The sequence below is a fragment of the Elaeis guineensis genome, chromosome 2 (genome assembly GCF_000442705.2).
Source record: "Elaeis guineensis isolate ETL-2024a chromosome 2, EG11, whole genome shotgun sequence".
Classification (NCBI taxonomy): Eukaryota; Viridiplantae; Streptophyta; class Magnoliopsida; order Arecales; family Arecaceae; genus Elaeis; species Elaeis guineensis.
Window position 1 is genome coordinate 97,465,629 of NC_025994.2, and position 20,410 is coordinate 97,486,038.

The following is a 20,410-nucleotide window of genomic DNA, read 5'->3' on the forward strand; positions in this document are numbered from 1 at the left end:
CCTTTTTCCAGCAAGATGGGTGGTAACTTTAGTTGTGGAGAATGAATTCAGATCCTTGCAGAGTGAATTATCTTCCGGTCACCGAGTGAGGTTTTTTTTCTAGAAGAAAAAAGAATCGAATAAATAGATGCTGAAGAGGAGAAATGCTGAATGCCGATAAGGTTTCCCTCCTCGACCTTGTCACCCGTGCCCAAATCTGTCTCTTCTTCGTCTCACCAGTCTACCCGACGTCGTCGCCCTTCCGCCCTCCAAACCCGGCAAAGAGTACAGCATGCTCGGCGAAAGCGATGAGCTCGGAAGCAATGCAATGTGGAAGCATCAGGAAGGTCGTCCTACCCTTGCCGAGTTGGCATTTTGTTGATGCGGCGGTGGCTCGTGGGCGAAGACAGTGACATCAAATTCTACAGGGACGTTCCGCGGCATCGTAGGATATTCGGGAAAGCTTGTGATGTATCAGAAGTTGGACTAATCGGGAAGCCTTCTGACCCACTGATTATTACCAAACTATCATACAAATTGGGTTTCACAAACATGCATCTACTCAGCCACCTAACCTAGGACTCCTGTCCAACTATCCAAGCCCAAGAGAGAATTTACTACTAGAGTGCTGCTTCCCAGCACCGCTCAATTTCTTCACCAGATGAGGTTCGGGTTCCATGAACTACCAACCAATTAACGCATGGTGGAGACCAAAATGAGGAATGGGGAGATGCTGTAAAGTTTTTCGTCCTTTTTTTTTGGGGGTGGGGTAGGGGGGGGCGCGGGGGAGGGGGGTAATGCAGCCTATGTATGGACGTCATCTAGATATCTAACCAGCTACATTGTTGATTTTTTTTTTTCCTGAATATGAGGCAACTCAAAAGAGAGGAAGAAGCTTACTATTGTGGTGAAGCATTTACTGCAACAATGTTCCCGTCATAAATCCATCTGACGGTGACCTTTGATTAGAGAAAAGCTTTTATTTTTAAAAAGGTTGTTTTATTATTTCGTACAACTCGGAAAGCAAGATCTCCACAGCTTAGGATATACACGGCTTAGGTTGTTTTGTTTTTAAAATGGTTGTTTTGTCCTGTTCCTCTTTACATGCACCAAGAATCTTGCGGTGGGCTTTCTCACGTGTTCGCTTCTAAGGATGATAATGGGTAGAATTTGGATCGGATAGTATACTATCCATCTTCAAATCCGAACTTAATATCCTATATCCAAACCCTATCCGATACCCAATCGGATAAAAAAAGAGATACCCATCCCCATACTCAACGGGTTCAGGGATATCCGTGGATAACCCATTTTCCCATACCCAATCCATACTCACCCCATACCCAATCCATACCCATCCATTTTATATCCAAAAAAAAAGTAAAATAATTTTATGCATATTATCAATCAAAAATAGAATTACCAATTATATATATATACATACATACATACGCACATACACACTTCTAACACACATACATGTATACATATATGCATGCATACATATACATACATACATATATATAATTATATATATATATATATAAAGAGAGAGAGATCATATATATATATATATATATATATGTGTATATGTGTGTGTATATATGTATATATAGGTATATATATATATATGTATGTATATATATATATGTATATATATATATATATATATGTATATATATGTATATATATATATATATATATATATATATATATATATATATATATATATATATATATATGTATATATTTGGATATGTATATATATATATATGTGTATATATATATATATATTTGAATATGGGTTTGGATATTATCCATGTTCATAGGTTCGGTTCGAATTCGGATAGAAAATAGTACTATCTATATTCTATCCATATCTGTATTATAATTTTTAAATTTTATTTAAATTTATATTTAAATTCAGTTAAATTTTATTTTTTTAGTTTGATCGGATTCAAATAAAATATATATCCATCGGGTGGGATTAATTTTACCATCCCTGTCCGCTTCTTTGACTCGTTCCCAGACCCTGCCTCCCGTCCTCCCGTGCTACCCTCTCTCTCTCTCTCTCGCTTCCCGTTTCTGGGGTTTGCCGCTTGGCGAAATCCCCAGCCTGACATGCCCGATTCGTCGTTCCCTGGGTCCATTTGACACGGTGGCGACAGCGGCGGTGCCTCCGCCTTCCACCATGGCGGCGTCGACTGCCCCCGTGGTGGACTCGAGAAGGGACGAGCTCGTCGATCTGATTCAGAGGTTCGTGGAATCGCTCGCCGAGGTGTCCGAACGCCTCCCCTTCCATATTGATCGCCAGGTTCTTGGTCCCTGATGTGTCCCTCTTTTTTTTTTTTCCAATTTGCGTTCTTGGGTCGGTATGATCTCCGTAGTCGGGTGTGTTCTTGTTTGATTGCTTGGGAAGCTTGTTATTCCTTTGCTTGGGGATTGTGGATTGGACTCATTGATTATTTATGATTTGTGCTTGAATTATGACTGTTTCTTGAAACTAGATGCTCTTGACCTGACTTTCTTGTTGATGATAGCTGCGGATAATGTTAGGCGTCCAGACTGGAGATGATTGGTAAAGATGGAGATGCCTTGGTTTAGCATATTATATCAAATGATACATGGAATATGTGTTCTTGATAGGCGGCGGTTGACTTTTTTCCATGGACTTCTACGCGACTTCTACGCTTTGTATTTATTAGAAAGATTGTGTAACATGTTAGTTAAATTATTATGTTTATGTCTTCATGACTCGGATGAAGTAATGAGGAGAGTGGTTAATTTTGATGGATTTGTTCTAAATTTTTCTTTAATGATTGTACGAGCATTTGGTAGGTATAATGCTCTGTTTGATCTCTGTTTGGGATTGAAGAAATGCAAAATGCCTTTTTTTTTTTTTGTGAATTTCAGATATATTGATATTTTTCAAATGTGTGCTGAATTAGTTTTACCACAGAAAAAGACCGATTTGCTCATTGTGTTGCACATAAACATGTCTCTCATTGAACTAATGTTATTGTCCGGGGAAGGTTAATTAGTTGGAAGAGTGTAATTATTTGTTGTTCATTACTTGTCTCAGAAGTTTTGTTCTACCAGGACTCTTGCTGCTCTTGTCATTGCAATTGTCTTTGCTTGGAAGCTTTTGAGATCTCCTTCCAACCATCAAAGAAGGCGACGCAAATGGCCAGGACCATTGCCTGCTCATGCTAATGCAAGCTCACGTACGAACATGATGGTGCAATCTTCTGAAGTTTGTACATCTTCTGGGGACTTAAAAGTGAAAGATGTAGTTGGTGAATTTTTCCAGCCAACGAAGGTACTATTGTTCACTTTTTCTCCTTAAAACTATAACACTTAAATTGATCGACTTAGAAATGGGTTCTTCCTCCTCCATTTTGCAGCCGACCCTCAGTCAATCAGTAAGGCAAAAACTAGGTGAGGGAAGGAAGGTAATTTAATTTTTTTTCTCTCAGCCCCATCTCTCTCTCTCTCTCTCTCTCTCTCTTCTCTCTCTCTCACCTAATAAAATCACATGCATGTGAAAACACATCCACGTGCTGACCCAAAAATTCAAAATTAAGACCTACATATGTACCATTTAATTAATGACATTTCTCAGAATTACTAAGATCTTGATCGGGGTCCTTTTATTTTGTCAAATGAAGCTTGCTTTAGTGTCATGTTAGAAGGTCTACATAAAATTGTGTTTGCAATGAGATTTAAGGATTATTATCTATCTATTATAATCATTGGCAGCATTCTTTTGTCATATGCAGAAGACATAAGGTTTTCATTATGTATCTTTCTTTGCCATTTTCTAATCGATGTTCGTAAATTGGCTAAATCTATACAGATGACTTTGAGTTTGATCTTGACAGATTGAGTCTAAGCACACTGTATATGAAAACGACCATTGATCCAAGATTTACTTTATGCAAATACAGGGTTTCGACTTTCTGTTGATTTTTGAAGGTTTTTGAGAAAAAAAATTGACTATTAAGCAAACAACTAGTTTACCGGCACAGTTTGACCATGCTCTCCCTTTACATGTAAACATTCTGTATTTACGGGGCTGTGTTTCTTTTAAGATTTTAAAATGAAGGTAAGGTCTCACATGCATGAGAGAAAGAAATCAAGCTAGTTGTTGGTGGTGTAAGTAGTAGGTTCAACACAAAGAAATTAAGAAATCATAATGTCTATTTCTTAATTATAAGAGCTAATCCAATAACTATCAGCGCAGCTTGTTGGCACCCCTCTCCTAAGGCCTTGCCCTTGGAGGAGGTCTACAGTTCAACCCTATTGGTGGCATGTTACCAGTATTTTGCTCAAAAGAAATTCAAAGAGCTAAACAAAGGTTTTTAAGCTACATTTAAAGAAAGAATTGTTCTATTATACAATAACATTTGTTTCTGAAGGATGATGATCTACAATTAGACCAACATTGTCATCCATTGATATCCATTAGTCATTTTGCTAGCATATAGGATTTAATTTCCTTATGCAGGAGCATTTGTTCTCCAATAATAACTGCATCCAATCTGCTAATGCATAAAGACTTGAATGATGACCACGGAAATTCCTATTTGTAATGAATCTGACCAGGGTTATTTTAGCTTGACCATTACTAATAACCTCTCTAATTCTTATATTGGATACCCATGTTTGCTTCTTTGATTCTAAATCAAGTATCCTAATTTTGTCTAGATGTATTATTTGCAGCGTCAGGCATAACAGTACATTTGAGTTAATCCCTAGGTGCAATGGAACTTCAAGATTGTTTTTCTCTAGTCTTGTACCTTAAATGAAAAATCATCTTGTGAAGCTATTAGGGCAATTTGTATTCAAACAGAAATCCACCCAACTTGGCTCTGATTAAACCCTTTACCTATTGGCAATTTCAGACCAAACTTTGTTGTTCTAATATTTTGGGTCTGGGTCTTGCAAAATTGAACTCAATTTGGTTCCAATGGTTCAAATGGTAATTGTGGTCCGTCAATTTGTTATCTGCATGACAGTTAAAATGGATTTTCTTTTCTTGAATGCAACAACAGAATTTTAAGTACACAATTTTGCTGCACAATCCTAAAGTTAGGCTTGTTAGAAATACATCTGAGGTTGCTCATGCTGAACTCATCTCAGCTAATTTGCTATCCAAGCCTTAAGGGATTACATTTGGATGCCAAACATGTTGACATGCCATGTACTTGCTTCCTTTATGGCTGAAAATGGATCAGATATCAGTATGTCCATATCTATATTTGTTTTATTTGACGAATATGGATACGGATATTAGTTGGATGCAAAAAATTATATTCATAATTGTTTTAAGTGGATACGGATACAAATTGAATACTTGAAGTATGGATACAAATGCAGATATAAGTAGGATAATTAAATCTTATGAGCACATAATCAAAGATATTACTAAGTGGATATTAAATAAAATTAGTAGTATGTTAATGTGGTTATATATTTTATGTAAAAGTTCTCGAGTGATATATAAATTTAAATAGGATTATAAATAAAATCGAATATTTGGATACAGATCGGATAGTTGTCTGTCTATATCTATATCCATTTTTTTTTATAGATATAGATACGGATATGGATATTAGTCAGATGCTTAAATTTGTATCTATATCCGGATAGATTCGGATACAAAAACGGATTTGAATGAATATTATCCAGTTCACTTTCACCTCTAGCTTCCTTATCTAGTCATTTTCCTAAGGCCACTTTATTCCTTTCACTGGAACAACTATATATAAACAATTTGAAGAAACAAGAATCATGGCCTTGTTAAAGTATCAGCATTGAAATTACATAATATTCCATGCAATTGGTGAGAGGTATAAGAAGGAACTCAGTGCCCTTACAATTTGATACATACATTCCAAACTACTTGTTCAACTTGTAATAATTATCTATCTGCTAATTCTAAATTCCCTTTGACAATCGATAGTTGATCATACCAAATTAAATATGCAGATACACAATTCAATGGTTTAAAGCTACTTTGGAAAAATAAATCCTTATGGTAGTAAAAAGAAAAACTAGTTGTAGAAATTCTATGCTAAAAGGAAACAAACTTCTTAGTATCAACTCGATCTACACCAATTATGGCTCCCTGTTGGTATTAAAAATGTGAGGACAGATAATACCACTCTGATTCTACTTTTAAACATTGATCAGGCTTCTGATTATGCAATATTAACCCTCGTGCTTTTCATTTCCATCTTACGGTACAAAATTTTGATTCCCATGCACTGGAAGGATGATTAACATTATTATTAGGCCAATTGGAGCTTTTTGGGCATTACCAATGAGGCTTTAATCACCACAGATCATCAAATATTGGGAAGCAGGGTTGCTAACCTGGGTTGCAATTATTTGTTCTTCTAGCTATGAACAGAACATTGCCAGTCTAAGCCCAAAGCTCAGATGGAAAAGGTGGAAAATTGATGTTAGTTTGAGGGCTAGTTCTGAAAGGAAGATTAGACTATCCAACAAATCCAAATATTAGATGCATTAAAGAAAACCTTGGTTTAATGCCGGAATTTGCCCTTAACAGGAATCTTTGGCAAATAAAGATTCATAAAGCAAATGCTGGGAATAAGGCTTGATGACTATAGTTATGCTTATGGTAATATAGGTGTCACAAGAATAAGTGAGACAATTTAGCTATGTGACAAAAATGATTTATAAAAGTCAAAATGGACCAGGAGTTAGAATTTTTTAATCATGTAGGCAATTAGATTGCCTTTTTCCCAATGAGACAAATTCCCAAGATTCAACAGTAACACATGGATCTCTTACAGTTATATTGTCATTTTATGTTTCTTGTTTTTTCTTTTGCATTGTGTTAAAGACATTTCACATTTGCGTCATTCATTGTTCAAATCGAAGTTATAATCCTTGGACACAGTTCAGTTGCTTTGCAAGTAGGGTTAATATGATCATGAAGTTTGAAATGTAATATGACATGCATTTTTTTCCTCTAATTGGAGAGAAGGTAAAGGTTCTGAAAATTGGATTGTCATCTAAGAATGAGAATCCATTCTTTTACCTTTTATGTAGAGAATGATTCTGATTGCACTATATTGAACCATGTCCACTACAATTTGATGCTATGGAATGCATTTGATGCATAAATATCTGATAGTTCTTTAAGCTTTATTAATTTCCAACTCATAGACAAAGCTGGTCGTGTTAAAAGGTAATTTTTCTTTATTGATCCTCATAATTCCACTATGGTACCTATCTTTTTATTAGCAACAAATAGATGGTTCATGTATCAGTCTTGGCCATGTCACAGATTTCTTGATGACACCAACAATGGCATCTGAATTATTTTAGCTATTGGAAAATCTCTCTTTTTAGCTTTATGGTGCAACTTGGAAAGTTCTTACAGTATTATGTGTCAGAGATTCAGTTTCTCTTTTTACTATAAGGCAACCTAATATTTCCTCAATAACCTTGTTTGCTTGATCACTTCTAGAGTTGTCTGCAGCCCTATACCTTCTCCAAATAGTTAGAAATATAATGTGCATTTGATTTCTTTATTTGTCATTTTTGGAGCTCACTATTTTTAGTAGTAGTCTGACCAAAAACTAACATAAGGATCACTGAATTTTCAATTAGCTTAAGTTTGATGAATGGAGTTTGTATCATTGGTAAAATTAGTATATATGGGATATCATCATCTTCTCAGCTCTCAGAATTTGTTGATGTTAGGTCACATGCCGCTTGCTGGGTGTAATTCTTGAGGAGACTAGTCCAGAGGAACTCCAGGTGGTTAAGGAACAACTGTTTGTTTCTATTTCATCATAGATTGAAAAAAAATTAATGATGTTTCCTTGTGGACAGAAGCATGCAACTGTTAGGTCTTCTGTGCTAGAAGTACTGTTAGAGATCACAAAATACTGTGATCTTTATCTCATGGAAAGGATTCTTGATGATGAAAGTGAGGTGTGTGCATTTTATTTACATTCTTCTATATTTAAAGATTCAAAATATGTTTATAAAAATTCTTCATTTTGTGCAGAACAATATTCTTTTTGCAAATTTTAGTGCTTCTAGATGTGTGCCCTAAGTATGAATGGAATAATTTAAGAAGTTATAGTTGTCATTGAAAATTATATGCTACCCTTTTGGTCATGCACATTAGACTTTGTAAAATAACCATAAATGCCTACCAGTAAAAATGTTGGTTTTGTTCTTCACATGATACAATGGTGCAGGAAAGGGTACTGTCAGCTTTGAAGGATGCTGGAGTATTCATGTCTGGTGGTCTGATGAGTGATAAGGTACGATATCTTTTCTAGTTAATGGTGTTGCTAATAGAAACTCTTTTTTTTTTTAATTTTTTTTATTGAAGTGGAATTATGGGCGTATTAGTTTCTTCTATATTATGATTCTTTTAATGCACTATTTTATCTTTTTAGTTATAGCTCTTTGTATCATCTTTATAAATGGCTAAATGTTATGATTGGATTGTCTTATGGAATATGTCTTGTTACCTTCTTTTAGGTGTTGATCTATCTTGTGCATTTATATCCAAAGCTGGCATATCTTCTCTTTTAGCATGCAGTTATTTCTAGAGTCATACATATTCTTCTTAAGTTTGATTTAAAAAACATATCAAGAGTGAGGTTGCTGAGTAGTCTTCTGTTGCTATAGCATAAATATTTAGTATACTTGAGCAACACCATAGTTGTTGCCTTGTATATATCATGCACGTAAATGTAAGTTTGCATGCTCGTAGTTGATGCAGATCACAGAATTCGTTGTTCTAAAAGTTAACATATGCATTTAGATGGATGAAATTACACTTTTAGAAAACTAACATTGTTTCCAAGGTTTCCAGTATCGGTAACAAGTGTACATGTACCTTACGTGTATGGTATGGACCGATATGGTAAACATCTTATTGGTATATGGTACACTTCTTGGTGCCAGCATAGCAAGATGGACGCGAAATACCATGTGTTGCAATGGTACAGCATGGGGGGCATTGTGGTATAGGTTCCGATTGGTGCAATTGATATGGCTGTTAGGGACCAGAGCAATGCTTAGATCCTTTATTAAATCTTTCTTTGCATTGCTGAAGATTTTAACATGTCAATGCCATCAATATTTGCATCAAATACAGTTTTAACCTGATTCTACAAAGATCTTGATTTGAGCCAAGGAAAATCTTGGATTTGATCCCTTAATTTAAAATTACCTGACCAACTTAGCATCTTGTAATTCCAGAACTTGTTACCAATTTAAAGAGATTCGGATATATATCTTGAATCCACATGTATAGACGCTGAGCATTTACTTCTTTGCTTTAACTATATAAATGCTTCACATCATATGAAACCATAAGTCGAGGGAATAGGAAGAATAACATGGAGTGATCTGACTTTAAATAAGGCACCTATAATATGCTTCAACCTTGCAACTGCTAGAAATTGTACCAGGGAATATGTCTGTGCTTTTCTGAGGTACAAAATAATGATCATGGTATGTGAGCAGCCAGGGAGCTGCAGAGGAAGGTGGGAAAGGCATATGATGGCAGTGGGAAGAAGTGGAAGAGGGGAAAGAGAGTCCGCAGGGGAGAGGAAAGGAGGGGTAAAAACCTGGAGTTTGTAGTTGCCTCTCATGTTTGTGGGTTCCTGCTGCCTAACATCTGTTGCTGAAGAGCACCTGTTGTTGTTGTGACTGAAAACCAGTCACCATTTGTTTGCCATAGAAGACCACTCACCTTGTTGCGGGCTCTCAGCCTATCAAGATGTTAGAGTTAGGTGGTCATTGTTGAAGATTTATTATCTATACTAGTACTGGATCGTTGCCATATGACCATTGAAGGCAGAGTCTGTACTTAAAAGTTGTTTGAGTCATATCATAACCATAATCACGTAGTGTTTTCTCATCCATTTAGTAGCTTGGCTTCATGAATCCTTTTTTCTCCATCAAGGCTGCTGCTGATGTTATTGCAGCTAAATTATAGCGTCAAGCATGTTGTTGAAGTGAATACATGCGCATTCCCTTGTTTTAATTCCTTGTGCCACTTTCGAATACAAGCAGCCTAAAATTTTTATTTATTCCATTGAGTCACTCCAGGCTTCTAGCCCAACAGTGCATAATCTTATTCTATATAAGTTCTTGTTACATTTATATTAATTTCCTCATGTTTTATTCTTTAGTCTTACTAATTTTCTCTTTAAGTTAAGTTAGTTTGAAAATGATAAAAGGGTAATAGCATGGACCAAAAAATTGGGCAATATTTGTGTTGTTTCCCTGTACTTTCCTTGCTGGTTCATGGGAAAGACTGGACTGTAGATGCCCATAACTGGTAACCCAGTCTGCTGATTGTGGATGTACCCTGGTCTGTATTCCATCAATTCAAGCTGTTTGCTGCTTTAAAACTTGTTAAGTCTTAGATCTTATTCTTTGTATATTAAAATAGTTCTTTTAAGCAACATGTATTTTTTTTTTTCAATCTTTTGTTTTAGCATTGAAGAAAAAACAGGAGAGAGGAGGGATGGGTGAAGAATTTAGAAAAAAAGGATTTTATTTAAGTCAATATATGCTTTTTCTACACTAGTGCAATTTAAAAAAAAAAAGAAAAAGATTTTCATGTCTAACACCTTTACATGCATAACCATAATGAAACCAACTCACTGGACTTGCCATATTCATGAGGACAGTATTGTTGATTGCTAGATATATTTTTTTAAAAAAAAATTCATATATTTCCTACTGTTTTTCTTATATATTTTCTGACACTTCTTGTTTTCTTAGTCTCTTTGGCATTTTATTATTTCTTATTGATTGTTAATTGCTAATGTATTGAAAGTCAGTTAATAGAGTTGCTGCTTGATGGTATTGATCAGTTTTATTTCGATACCACGTACAGATCATGGCCAAAACAGCCATTATCAGTTTTATAACCCCTGAACTGTGTGGCCCTTATGTTTCTAATACTGGCAGATTGCTGTTTAGTGTGTTTCTGCTATTAAGTAAATATTTGCTATTATTTGATGCTCCCATAATATCTAATAAGGCTCTCTCATACTATGTGGGTTTCATATGGACCTGCTATTTGAAATCTTGGTTGTATCTGCTGCTGCTAATTAGATGTCAGATCCACAGGTTCTCTTTTGCAGCACTGAGAATGGGCGCTCATCTTTTGTGCGACAACTAGAATCTGATTGGCATATTGATTCAAATCCTGAGGTCATATTGCACTTGGCTGTAAGTGACTCGTGTAACAATTTAAGCCTCCAGAGTGTGGATGTGTTCCTTTCTCAAATACCTGCACAGGCTTGTTCAGTATTGAATGAAAATATTGAATTTCATTAGTTATGTGGATACATGTGCAATATGGCACAAGTTTTGCTTCTTTCTGAAAAATCAAGTATAAATTATGAAAACAATTACATAAATTTACTTATGCTGCTTGTTTAGAAAAAGTTACTTGGAATTTTGACTGTCAATGAGACACTAAATCTGGAAGAATGGAACTAGAATCCCTGCCATCACGATGCACCTACAAACCATTGGGCTATGTTGTTTTGTGCTCCTTTAAATATGTGCTTGTGCAACTTGAGTATTTTTTGCATTGGCTGGTAATATTAAGTTTTCTTTGCTTTTGTGATTTTAGAGGTTCATCAACTATGAACTGTATATTTCGCCAAACCGGCCTGAATGTACAACTTCAAATGGTTTCACCTCGACAAGCTTGGAGCAGTTCTTTGGTGTTTCATCTTGAGGATAATGTGTAAGTTTTGATTAATTTTGTGCCATCCACTTATAGATCTCTGTCGTCTTCTCATGCCCTTTTAAAGCATCACTGCCTACAAAATATATCCTTGCATCCTGACCAACTGATACGATCGCGATGCTGTCGTTAGGACACCGTGATTATCAATCAAATTTCGATTTCAATAAAAATTAAAAACATGTAGAAAGTAGTGAGTCGGGTCGAATCCACAGAGAAGGTAGGATTTTGACTTGAAATCTTTGATTTTACAAAAAAAAATAAAATTTTGAAAAAAATAATTTAAGTTGGAAAATAAAAATTAAAAGTGTGAAAAATAAATCGAGTACTAAGATCTACTAATTAGATCCTAGCATCTACTTGCAATAAAAATAAATAACAGAAATTTAAAAAATATAAAATAAATCGGATACTAAGATCTACTAACTAGATCCTAGCATCTACTTGCGAAAAATAAAAGATAGGAATTTAAAGTGCAAGAAAATAAATTTTGTATTAATTAAAATTAAAATTCAAGTACAAAAAATTTAAAAAGAACAATAAAATAAAATAAAACTGTAACAAGAATTTGAAGTTGATCAGCCAAGTCTCGTCGGGAAGATGGTTAATGATCTCTCCGTCTTCCATCGTACTCCGTAGAGCGAACCGGCTTTTCTCTTTTTTTTTTGGATCCCTAAAGCTATTTAATTTTTTTTCTATTTTTTTTACACTTTCTACTCAATTTTTCTACTCCTAAAGCTTATTCCCGGATTTTCTATTTATAGATGAATTTTTCATAATTTTTTGATAGGAAAAGGAGTCCTAAAATCCTTAGAAATCATATTAATCCTCTTAGGAATATTCCTGGCCGTCGGATGGAGCTTGAACCGCCTAGATATGCCCAAAATCCATAGTTTTAATCCTTATCAAAGTCGGATCGAACTACAGCCGTCCGATCGCACCTAGGATTGGTTCTGGACCGTCAGATCACGTTGATAATCTCTCATTCTTAGTCGGGAGGGTCCTCATTCGTCGGATCTCATGATGGATTCATTTTCGGCCGTTCGATCGCACAAAAACCTCTCTTTATAAACCGGTAATGGATGCTGACCGTCGGATCTGGGTCAGGATGAATTTCAGCCGTTGGACCGTGCAAAATAGCTTCCGCTGCCCGTAGACCGTGCTTGTGGACCGCATAGCACTTTCGGTGGACCATGCCCGGGCTCTGTGGACCGAGCGGTCGGTCCACCGTACACTGAAGGCTATTTTTTTATTTTTTAGGGTATTTTGGCTCCATTTTGGCTCCGATTTTCATCTAAAAAATTAAAAAAAATATGCATTAAATTTTTTAAAAATTTTTCTTCATTTTGGTACTTAAATTGCTCAATTAAATTAACATTTATTTTTTTTATAAATATATCTAATTTTATATTTTTTTCAAAATCATTTATTTTTTAAGAAAATTCAATAAATTTATTAAATTATGATTTTTAAGCAGATGTTAGCACCATAAATTATCAAAAATATCTTCAATAAATGTAAAAATATACCACTTATCACACTTCCCAACTTGAAATTTGCTCGTCTTCGAGTAAAGAAAGAATTTAGAATCAAGTACTGTTTAACTTAAAATCTCAAATTTCATCAAATAATTTTCTAAAGGACCATTGATATTCAGTAGAGCGTAAGGTATGTCATTGGGATATTAATACTAGTCAATATGAGAGTTAAACTAAGAACACTAAATCTTTTCTGAACTTTTTCAAATTATCGCTACCTTTATTTTCAAATCATTTACCTTCACATGGACAAGTATATTGTTACTTCCATCCTTCATTTATTGATAAATTTTTTATTTAAAATATTGTACTGCTATTGAATATCTTAACCCCTTAAGCTTTCTGTTTGACCCATGTAGCAAGTTTTCAATCAATGACTCTCAAATCAGATGATTTTAGGGCACTAGGTATAAAATACCCCTCGAACCTACTTGCTCGAATCAAACAGACTACGAGTTAAAATTAGCTTTACAACAAAGCTTCTTTATCCTTTATACTTTTTGACGCGAAACTCAATACTTGCTTAGGCAAAGAGGTCCGGTTACTCAGCATGAAATACTTGAATTTTTTTTTTTAAATATATGAAGAAATGTATAATTACTTTACACAAGCTCATAAGACATAAACTCTTCTTTGATGCTGGTAGAAAAATTTAGAAATGCTCAAAGAAAACTATTTAAGTTCTAAACTTAACTCTTTATTAAGTTTTCTTAATACTTGATCCCTCAATATCTCATAAACTCTCTGATCTGTACATCAATTTTCTTTTAAAAATACTTGGTTTAATTCGATTCTTAAGTGTAATCAGATGCTTAAATACTAAATACTAACTTATTTGAGGACTTAAAAAAAATTTATATTCTCCTCCCAACTTAATCAACATTGTCCTCAATGGAGTAGAAAAAATGAAGGGTGCATGTAAAGAGAAAAAAAAAGAGAGATATCACCTGATCCATAAGTCTTTTCAAAACTGATTCTCTCCCCTAACTTAGCCAAGATTATTTTCAGATCCCTACAAAAGACACAAAGCCAGACTCGATTATCCTAAATAAAATGCAAAAGAAAGCAAAGACAAAAAATTAAAAATTAAAAATTAGGTTGCCTCCCAATAAGCGCTAAGTTTACCATCTTCAGTCAGACCATGTTGATTCTCTCACCTATCCCGTGTTAAATATTGGATTGACAAACTCCAACGGTTTTGAATTGCCAATCTCAGAAGAATGATCTAAAATAAATTTTAATATTTTATTACCAATCTTTAGAAAGTAGTTCACATCTCTGTTCTTAATTTTAGAAAGATAGTTCACAAATCCATTCACAGACCCTTGTTTATCGAGAATTTCTTATATTTGTTTTTCTAAAATGCTCATGAATTGAGTTTTTAGGTTAGGAGTTGAGTTTGAAGTAATGGGCGCTGAAAGGATGTCTTTTGATTTTAAACATGTGTTCTCAAGTGTGATCAAAGATAATTTTAATTCTGAAGAAAATGATAATTCTAAAGTGAAAGAATTGTTTTTTAAGGCTGAAGAAAATGGGACTCTTGATGGATATATCTTGGGTAACTCATCCGCTCTCTTCTCAGTATCAGTTTTGGGCTCAGATTCTTCTATTGGGTTAGCCTCAGTACTAATCTCTTTTTCTAAATTTTTATTTGGGCTAGCATCAATACTAGCTTCTCTCACCTGATCTTGGTATGGGTCCTTAAAATCCTATCATTTTTAAGTTCAGTAATTGCTTTGGCATTTTCAAATTGAGGATTCTTAGATGGGACATTGGATTGATGACTAGGTCCAGATGGTTGAGTGGATAGGTTGTTCCTAGGATTTGGTACTGGTTGGCTTGGGAGTTGACCTGGTTCTCTCCTCATGGTAGACTCAGCTAATTGTCCTATTTGTGCTTCTAACCTAGCGATAGATTGTTGTTGGGTCATGATCAATTGTTGTAGTTGGTTTAATCTATCATCAGTTAGATTAGTCTGTTGAGGAGGTGGGTATGGTGGCTGATTTTGATATGATGGCTGGATAGATTGACTGGGCAGACCTCTATTGTAAGCATAATTCTGGTATGAAGGCCTACTTTGAAAGTTTTGCAAAGGAAGAATTTGGGTCTGAGCTTGAGTCTGTTGGGGTCTCCAAAAAAAATTAGGATGGTTCCTCCAGCCTGAATTATATGTGTTAGAGAATGGATCATCGACAGGTTTGGAGTAACCTTGGACAGCTTGAACTTGTTCTTGAATGTAAGGTGAAAACTGTGCAGTCGTGGGATATTCGTTCACATGATGGGCCGGGCTAGCACAGATAGAACAAATTTTCTGATAATTAGGTGGTGGTGTGTATTGTGCAGGAGATTGTTGACCTAATGCTAGGAACTGATCAAATTTCTGGGCAAGAAGGTCGACTTTATCTAATCTTTGGACTATTAGGTTCAGATTGGCCTTAGGACTAGAGTCTGTTTGCTTGATCTTAAAAATTTTTGTCCGCTTTTGGTGAGGGATTGATCTTTCGTAGGAGGATAATGAAGCATGATTGATTGAATTTTCACTCAAAGTTTCAAATAAAATATAGGCTTCATCCTCACTTTTACTCATGAATGCACCCCCACAAGATGCATCTATCATTTGCCTGTATTAGTCATCTAAATTCTCATAAAAATCTTGAACAATTTGCCATTTAGATAGACCATGGTGTGGGCATTTTCTAAGAAGTTCCTTAAGTCTCTCCCATGATTCATGAATTTGTTCTCCTGGAGGCTGAGCAAATCCAATGATGGCTCGCCTCATGATGTTGGTTCGACCTATAGGATAGAATTTTTTAAGAAACTCGTGCTGCATTTTAGCCCAAGTTTGGATTGGTCTTCCTATTGTGCCAAGCCAGTACTTGGCTTTGTCTTTAAGTGAGAAGGGGAATAAGATCAATCTAAGTGCATCATCAGTAAAATTTTGAATTTTCACCGTGAAACAAATTTCTAAGAACTCATCCAGATGCTTGTAAGGATCTTCATTTCCCATAGAAAGACGGAAGCATCTGGATTGTGGTTGACTTGATCTCATAGTGGCTTGCAGAGATATCAGGTAAGTGGATACAAGTCAATGGGTTATAGATGGAAGAAATAAAATATTTCTTCATCTGCTTAGGTGGTTCTCTAGGATCTCCAGCCATCTGATTTTCAGGTTTAATATGAATCAACCGTTCAATCTCAGGATTGGGTTCAACTAGGTCAGGATAGAGAGATCTTCTACCTTGCATATACCAGTGCAAACCCTAATGTATGATTCAAGTTTTATTTTTGTTTTATTTTATTTTTTAAGAGAAAAAGGAGAGAGAAAAAAGAAAGAGCCCTAGACCTAGATACGTAAGGTGGGAAGAATTAGTTGTGGTTTAGTGTTAATTACAATCAAGTTAGCAAACAATTAAACTTAGACACCTATGGGTTTCTTAGACTTAACAGTTCGATGTAGAGTGGCCTAGTCTAGATACAAATTGGGTTTGTTCTCACTTCCTTCAACTAGCCAGGTAAGAGATGGGATCGTGGGATTCCCTCTGTTGCTTGTCTTAGACACTAATTGAATTGGCCAGATAAGCTAATGAAATCAATTAAATAACTACAAATCCACTTAGGCTGAGCCTTTATAACCTCTAGCCTTAGACACCAGTTTCAAGAGTGAGTCCGGACTTACTTTACACTTGACCACAATACTCAGAACTAAACTCGATTAATACTAGGGGCCAATGTCTACTTGATTTTAGTTAGGCTAGGGTTAATGTGGGATGCTGATTGGTTGTTTTTGGGCCAAAAGAGGGTGATGAAATTCCCACCTTATCTTGTTATGGTTGTTGTCCTTAAATTGATTTGAGATGAATATGCACAACCAATTTCAAACAAGGGGTCTATGCAACTAAATTAGATGCATGAAACTAATAAAACTTGAAAGCTTATCTTGTCTCCAGCGATCACCAAAAATAAATCTACAATGATGAATGCTCCTAAAAATTAAGTTTCTACTCTTGTCATGCAATTTTTATTAGGTTTATGTGGATGAATTTTAGGTTAATTAAAAAAAATAGTAATTAATACTAAAAAAAATAGTTAAGACTAGGGTTAGGATTGATCTCACCAACTTGGAAGCTTTTTATCTTTTTTTTTTGAATTTTTGAATTTTTTTCTGCAAAAAGATAAAAAAAAGTTAGTAAGCAATAGTCACAAGAAAATCAAAGAAATCAAATATTAAAATTGGTGCCTTCCCCGGCAACGGCGCCAAAAATTGATACGATCGCGATGCTGTCGTTAGGACACCGTAATTATCAATCAAATTTCAACTTCAATAAAAATTAAAAATATGTAGAAAGTAGTGAGTTGGGTCGAATCCACAGAGAAGGCAGGATTTTGACTTGAAATCTTTGATTTTACAAAAAAAAATAAAATTTTGGAGAAAGTAATTTAAGTCGGAAAACAAAAATTAAAAGTGCGAAAAATAAATCAGATACTAAGATCTACTAACTAGATCCTAGCATCTACTTGCAATAAAAATAAATAATAAAAATTTAAAAAATATAAAATAAATCGGGTACTAAGATCTACTAACTAGATTCTAGCATTTACTTACGAAAAATAAAAGACAGAAATTTAAAGTGCAAGAAAATAAATTTTGTATTAATTGAAATTGAAATTTAAGTACAAAAAATTTAAAAAGAACAATAAAATAAAATAAAATTGTAACAAGAATCTGAAGTTGATCAGCCAAACCTTGTTGGGAAGATGGTTGATGACCTCTCCGTCTTTCATCGTACTCCGTAGAGCGAACCGGCTTTTCTCCTTTTTTTTGGATCCCTAAAGTTTTTTAATTTTTTCTCTATTTTTTTTACACTTTCTACTCAATTTTTCTACTCCCAAAGCTTATTCCCAGACCCCCTATTTATAGATGAATTTTTCATAATTTTTTGATAGGAAAAGGAGTTCTAAAATCCTTAGAAATCATATTAATTTTCTTAGGAATATTCCTGGCCGTCGGATGGAGCTTGAACCGTCCAGATCTGCCCAAAATCTATTGTTTTAATCCTTATCAAAGTCGGATCGAACCACAGCCGTCCGATCGCGCCTGAGATTGGTTTTGGACCGTCGGATCGCGTTGAGAATCTCTTATTCTCAGTCGAGAGCGTCCTCAGCCATCGGATCTCATGATGGATTCATTTTTGGCTGTCCGATCGCGCAAAAACCTCTCTTTATAAACCAGCAATGGATGCTGACTGTCGGATCTGGGTCGGGATGAATTTCAGCTGTTGGATCGGGCAAAATAGCTTCCACTGCTCGTAGACCGCGCCTGTGGACTGCATAACACTTTCGATGGACCACCCCCTGGCTCTGTGGACCGAGCGGCAGGTCCACCGTATATCGAAGGCTATTTTCTTTGTTTTTTAGGGTATTTTAGCTCTATTTTTGCTCCGATTTTCATCTGAAAAATTGAAAAAAAAATATGCATTAAATTTATCAAAAATTTTTCTTCATTTTGATGCTTAAATTGCTCAATTAAATTAACATCTATTTTTTTATAAATATATCTAATTTTATATTTTTTTCAAAATCATTTATTTTTAAAAAAAATTAATAAATTTATGAAATTAAGATTTTTAAGAAGATGTTAACATCATAAATTATCAAAAATATATTCAATAAATATAAAAATATACCATTTATCACCATTCAACTGGATGAAGCTTGCAGGTGCCCTCCTATTTATCAAATTTGTATGTCAAGTGCTCAAAATCTTTTAACTTACGGCTCTATCGTCTAAATCCTGTGTTGGTTTTTGCACCCCAAACAGCTAATATGACACCTTGCTTTAGAGGTTCTGATTTCCCTGACTTTTCTTGTCAGGATTATTTTAGATGACTCAAGCACGTTGCATCCGGCTGATGGTTTCCTTGTGCAGATTTAAAACCCATTGATCTCCAGTCCTTTCGAGGAATGTTTGCAGAGAGCTACAATTTGTAGCTTAAAACTTGTTCAAAGAGCTCATTTTTCTATTGTAGAAACATATGCAACAAAATTACTAGAAGGGCACAAGGCCTACGATACGTGACTTTCCTTGAGGGCATTAATTTACATGTGATGAAGGCATTGAGCCGACCTGTGCTGTATCATATGCCGTGGTGTGTATTACTTTGTTGTAAGATCCAGTGCGATCTATTCAGGTTTTTGCTTTTGCTTCATCTTTGATAAATCATTTGGTTTGTTTGATTTTGTCAGATTTGGTTGAATTTCTTTGGACAAAAAATCTCTTACAAAAAATTCCAGCCATGGTGAGACACCAGTAGGTGGTGATTACTGATGCCTCACCATAGCAGGAACCGGAACTTTTTGTAAGAGATTTTTTGTCCAAAGAAATTCAAATGACACAGAATTATTTCCCTTTCTCGTTTACTTTATCTAGTTAATATTTCATTGAACATTAATTTACTGATAGTCGTGTTTCATGCAATATGGTGAAAACAGTTTTTTGCTTCAATTAATTTGGGACCACTTCAACATTCTACATATATGAATTGGTTATGCTTTGTGCAGAATGCATGGTGGATCATCTAAGTTAGTCTACTTGTTCATTGCTTTTTAGACCTTCTAAAATTTTGTTTTCAGACACTTTGGATGGTGGTGTGGGTCATATTAAATCTATTGCCATATATTTTGATAATAAAAAGGGTGGATGAGTCTTTTGGGTGTGGGTGGGTAGTTTTTTTGGGGGGGGGGGGGGGGGGGGGTGTGTTTAGATATACACAGCCTTATCGTGTGTGTGGAGAGACTGTTTTTATTTTTCGAACTTGTGACATGCAGATCACGATGGAGTGATTTTACTGTTGCATGAAAGCTTGCCTTTGAGGATTGAGAAAAAGCCCTGAGGTTGTACTAAGGAGGTCAAAGCCGTTATTAACAAGTTGGCTTTGGGCTCAGGCTTGCTTTCCTGAAGAAGTTCGATTCAGGCTCAAACCAGGTTTTGCTAAGACCCTATTAGCAGCAGTATTCAAGCTAGGATTTCCAGACATCAGCTTGACTACTACTTACCATGTTTCTCAGAGTAATTTCGGGTGGACTGCATTTGAAATTTTATTTTTCAGTGCCATGTTCTACG

General features: G+C 35.1%; 1 protein-coding gene across 6 annotated transcripts; it reads left to right on the plus strand.

Annotated features, from left to right (window-relative positions):
• The first annotated feature begins 1,988 nt into the window (after positions 1 to 1,988).
• LOC105052207 (peroxisome biogenesis protein 22) lies at positions 1,989 to 20,410 on the plus strand. 6 transcript variants are annotated; one of them, XM_029266867.2, is made up of 9 exons: positions 1,989 to 2,293; positions 3,062 to 3,298; positions 3,384 to 3,431; positions 7,717 to 7,773; positions 7,849 to 7,950; positions 8,223 to 8,288; positions 11,125 to 11,226; positions 11,636 to 11,752; positions 20,116 to 20,410. In XM_029266867.2, the coding sequence occupies exons 1-8, from the start codon at positions 2,171 to 2,173 to the stop codon at positions 11,741 to 11,743; spliced, it is 843 nt and encodes a 280-aa protein (XP_029122700.1). In that variant the 5' UTR covers positions 1,989 to 2,170; the 3' UTR covers positions 11,744 to 11,752; positions 20,116 to 20,410. The 6 variants fall into 6 exon arrangements, with proteins under 6 accessions (XP_029122700.1, XP_010931248.1, XP_029122699.1 ...); XM_010932946.3 differs by lacking the exon at positions 20,116 to 20,410 and adding an exon at positions 19,162 to 19,456; XM_029266866.2 differs by lacking the exon at positions 20,116 to 20,410 and adding an exon at positions 19,173 to 19,456.

Coding starts and splice junctions, on each gene's coding strand:
- LOC105052207 (XM_029266867.2), top strand. CDS start 2,171: ATGGCGGCGTCGACTGCCCCCGTGGTGGACTCGAGAAGGGACGAGCTC. Junction 7,774..7,848: donor CTAGTCCAGAGGAACTCCAG/GTGGTTAAGGAA, acceptor CCTTGTGGACAG/AAGCATGCAACTGTTAGGTC. Junction 7,951..8,222: donor TTCTTGATGATGAAAGTGAG/GTGTGTGCATTT, acceptor ACAATGGTGCAG/GAAAGGGTACTGTCAGCTTT.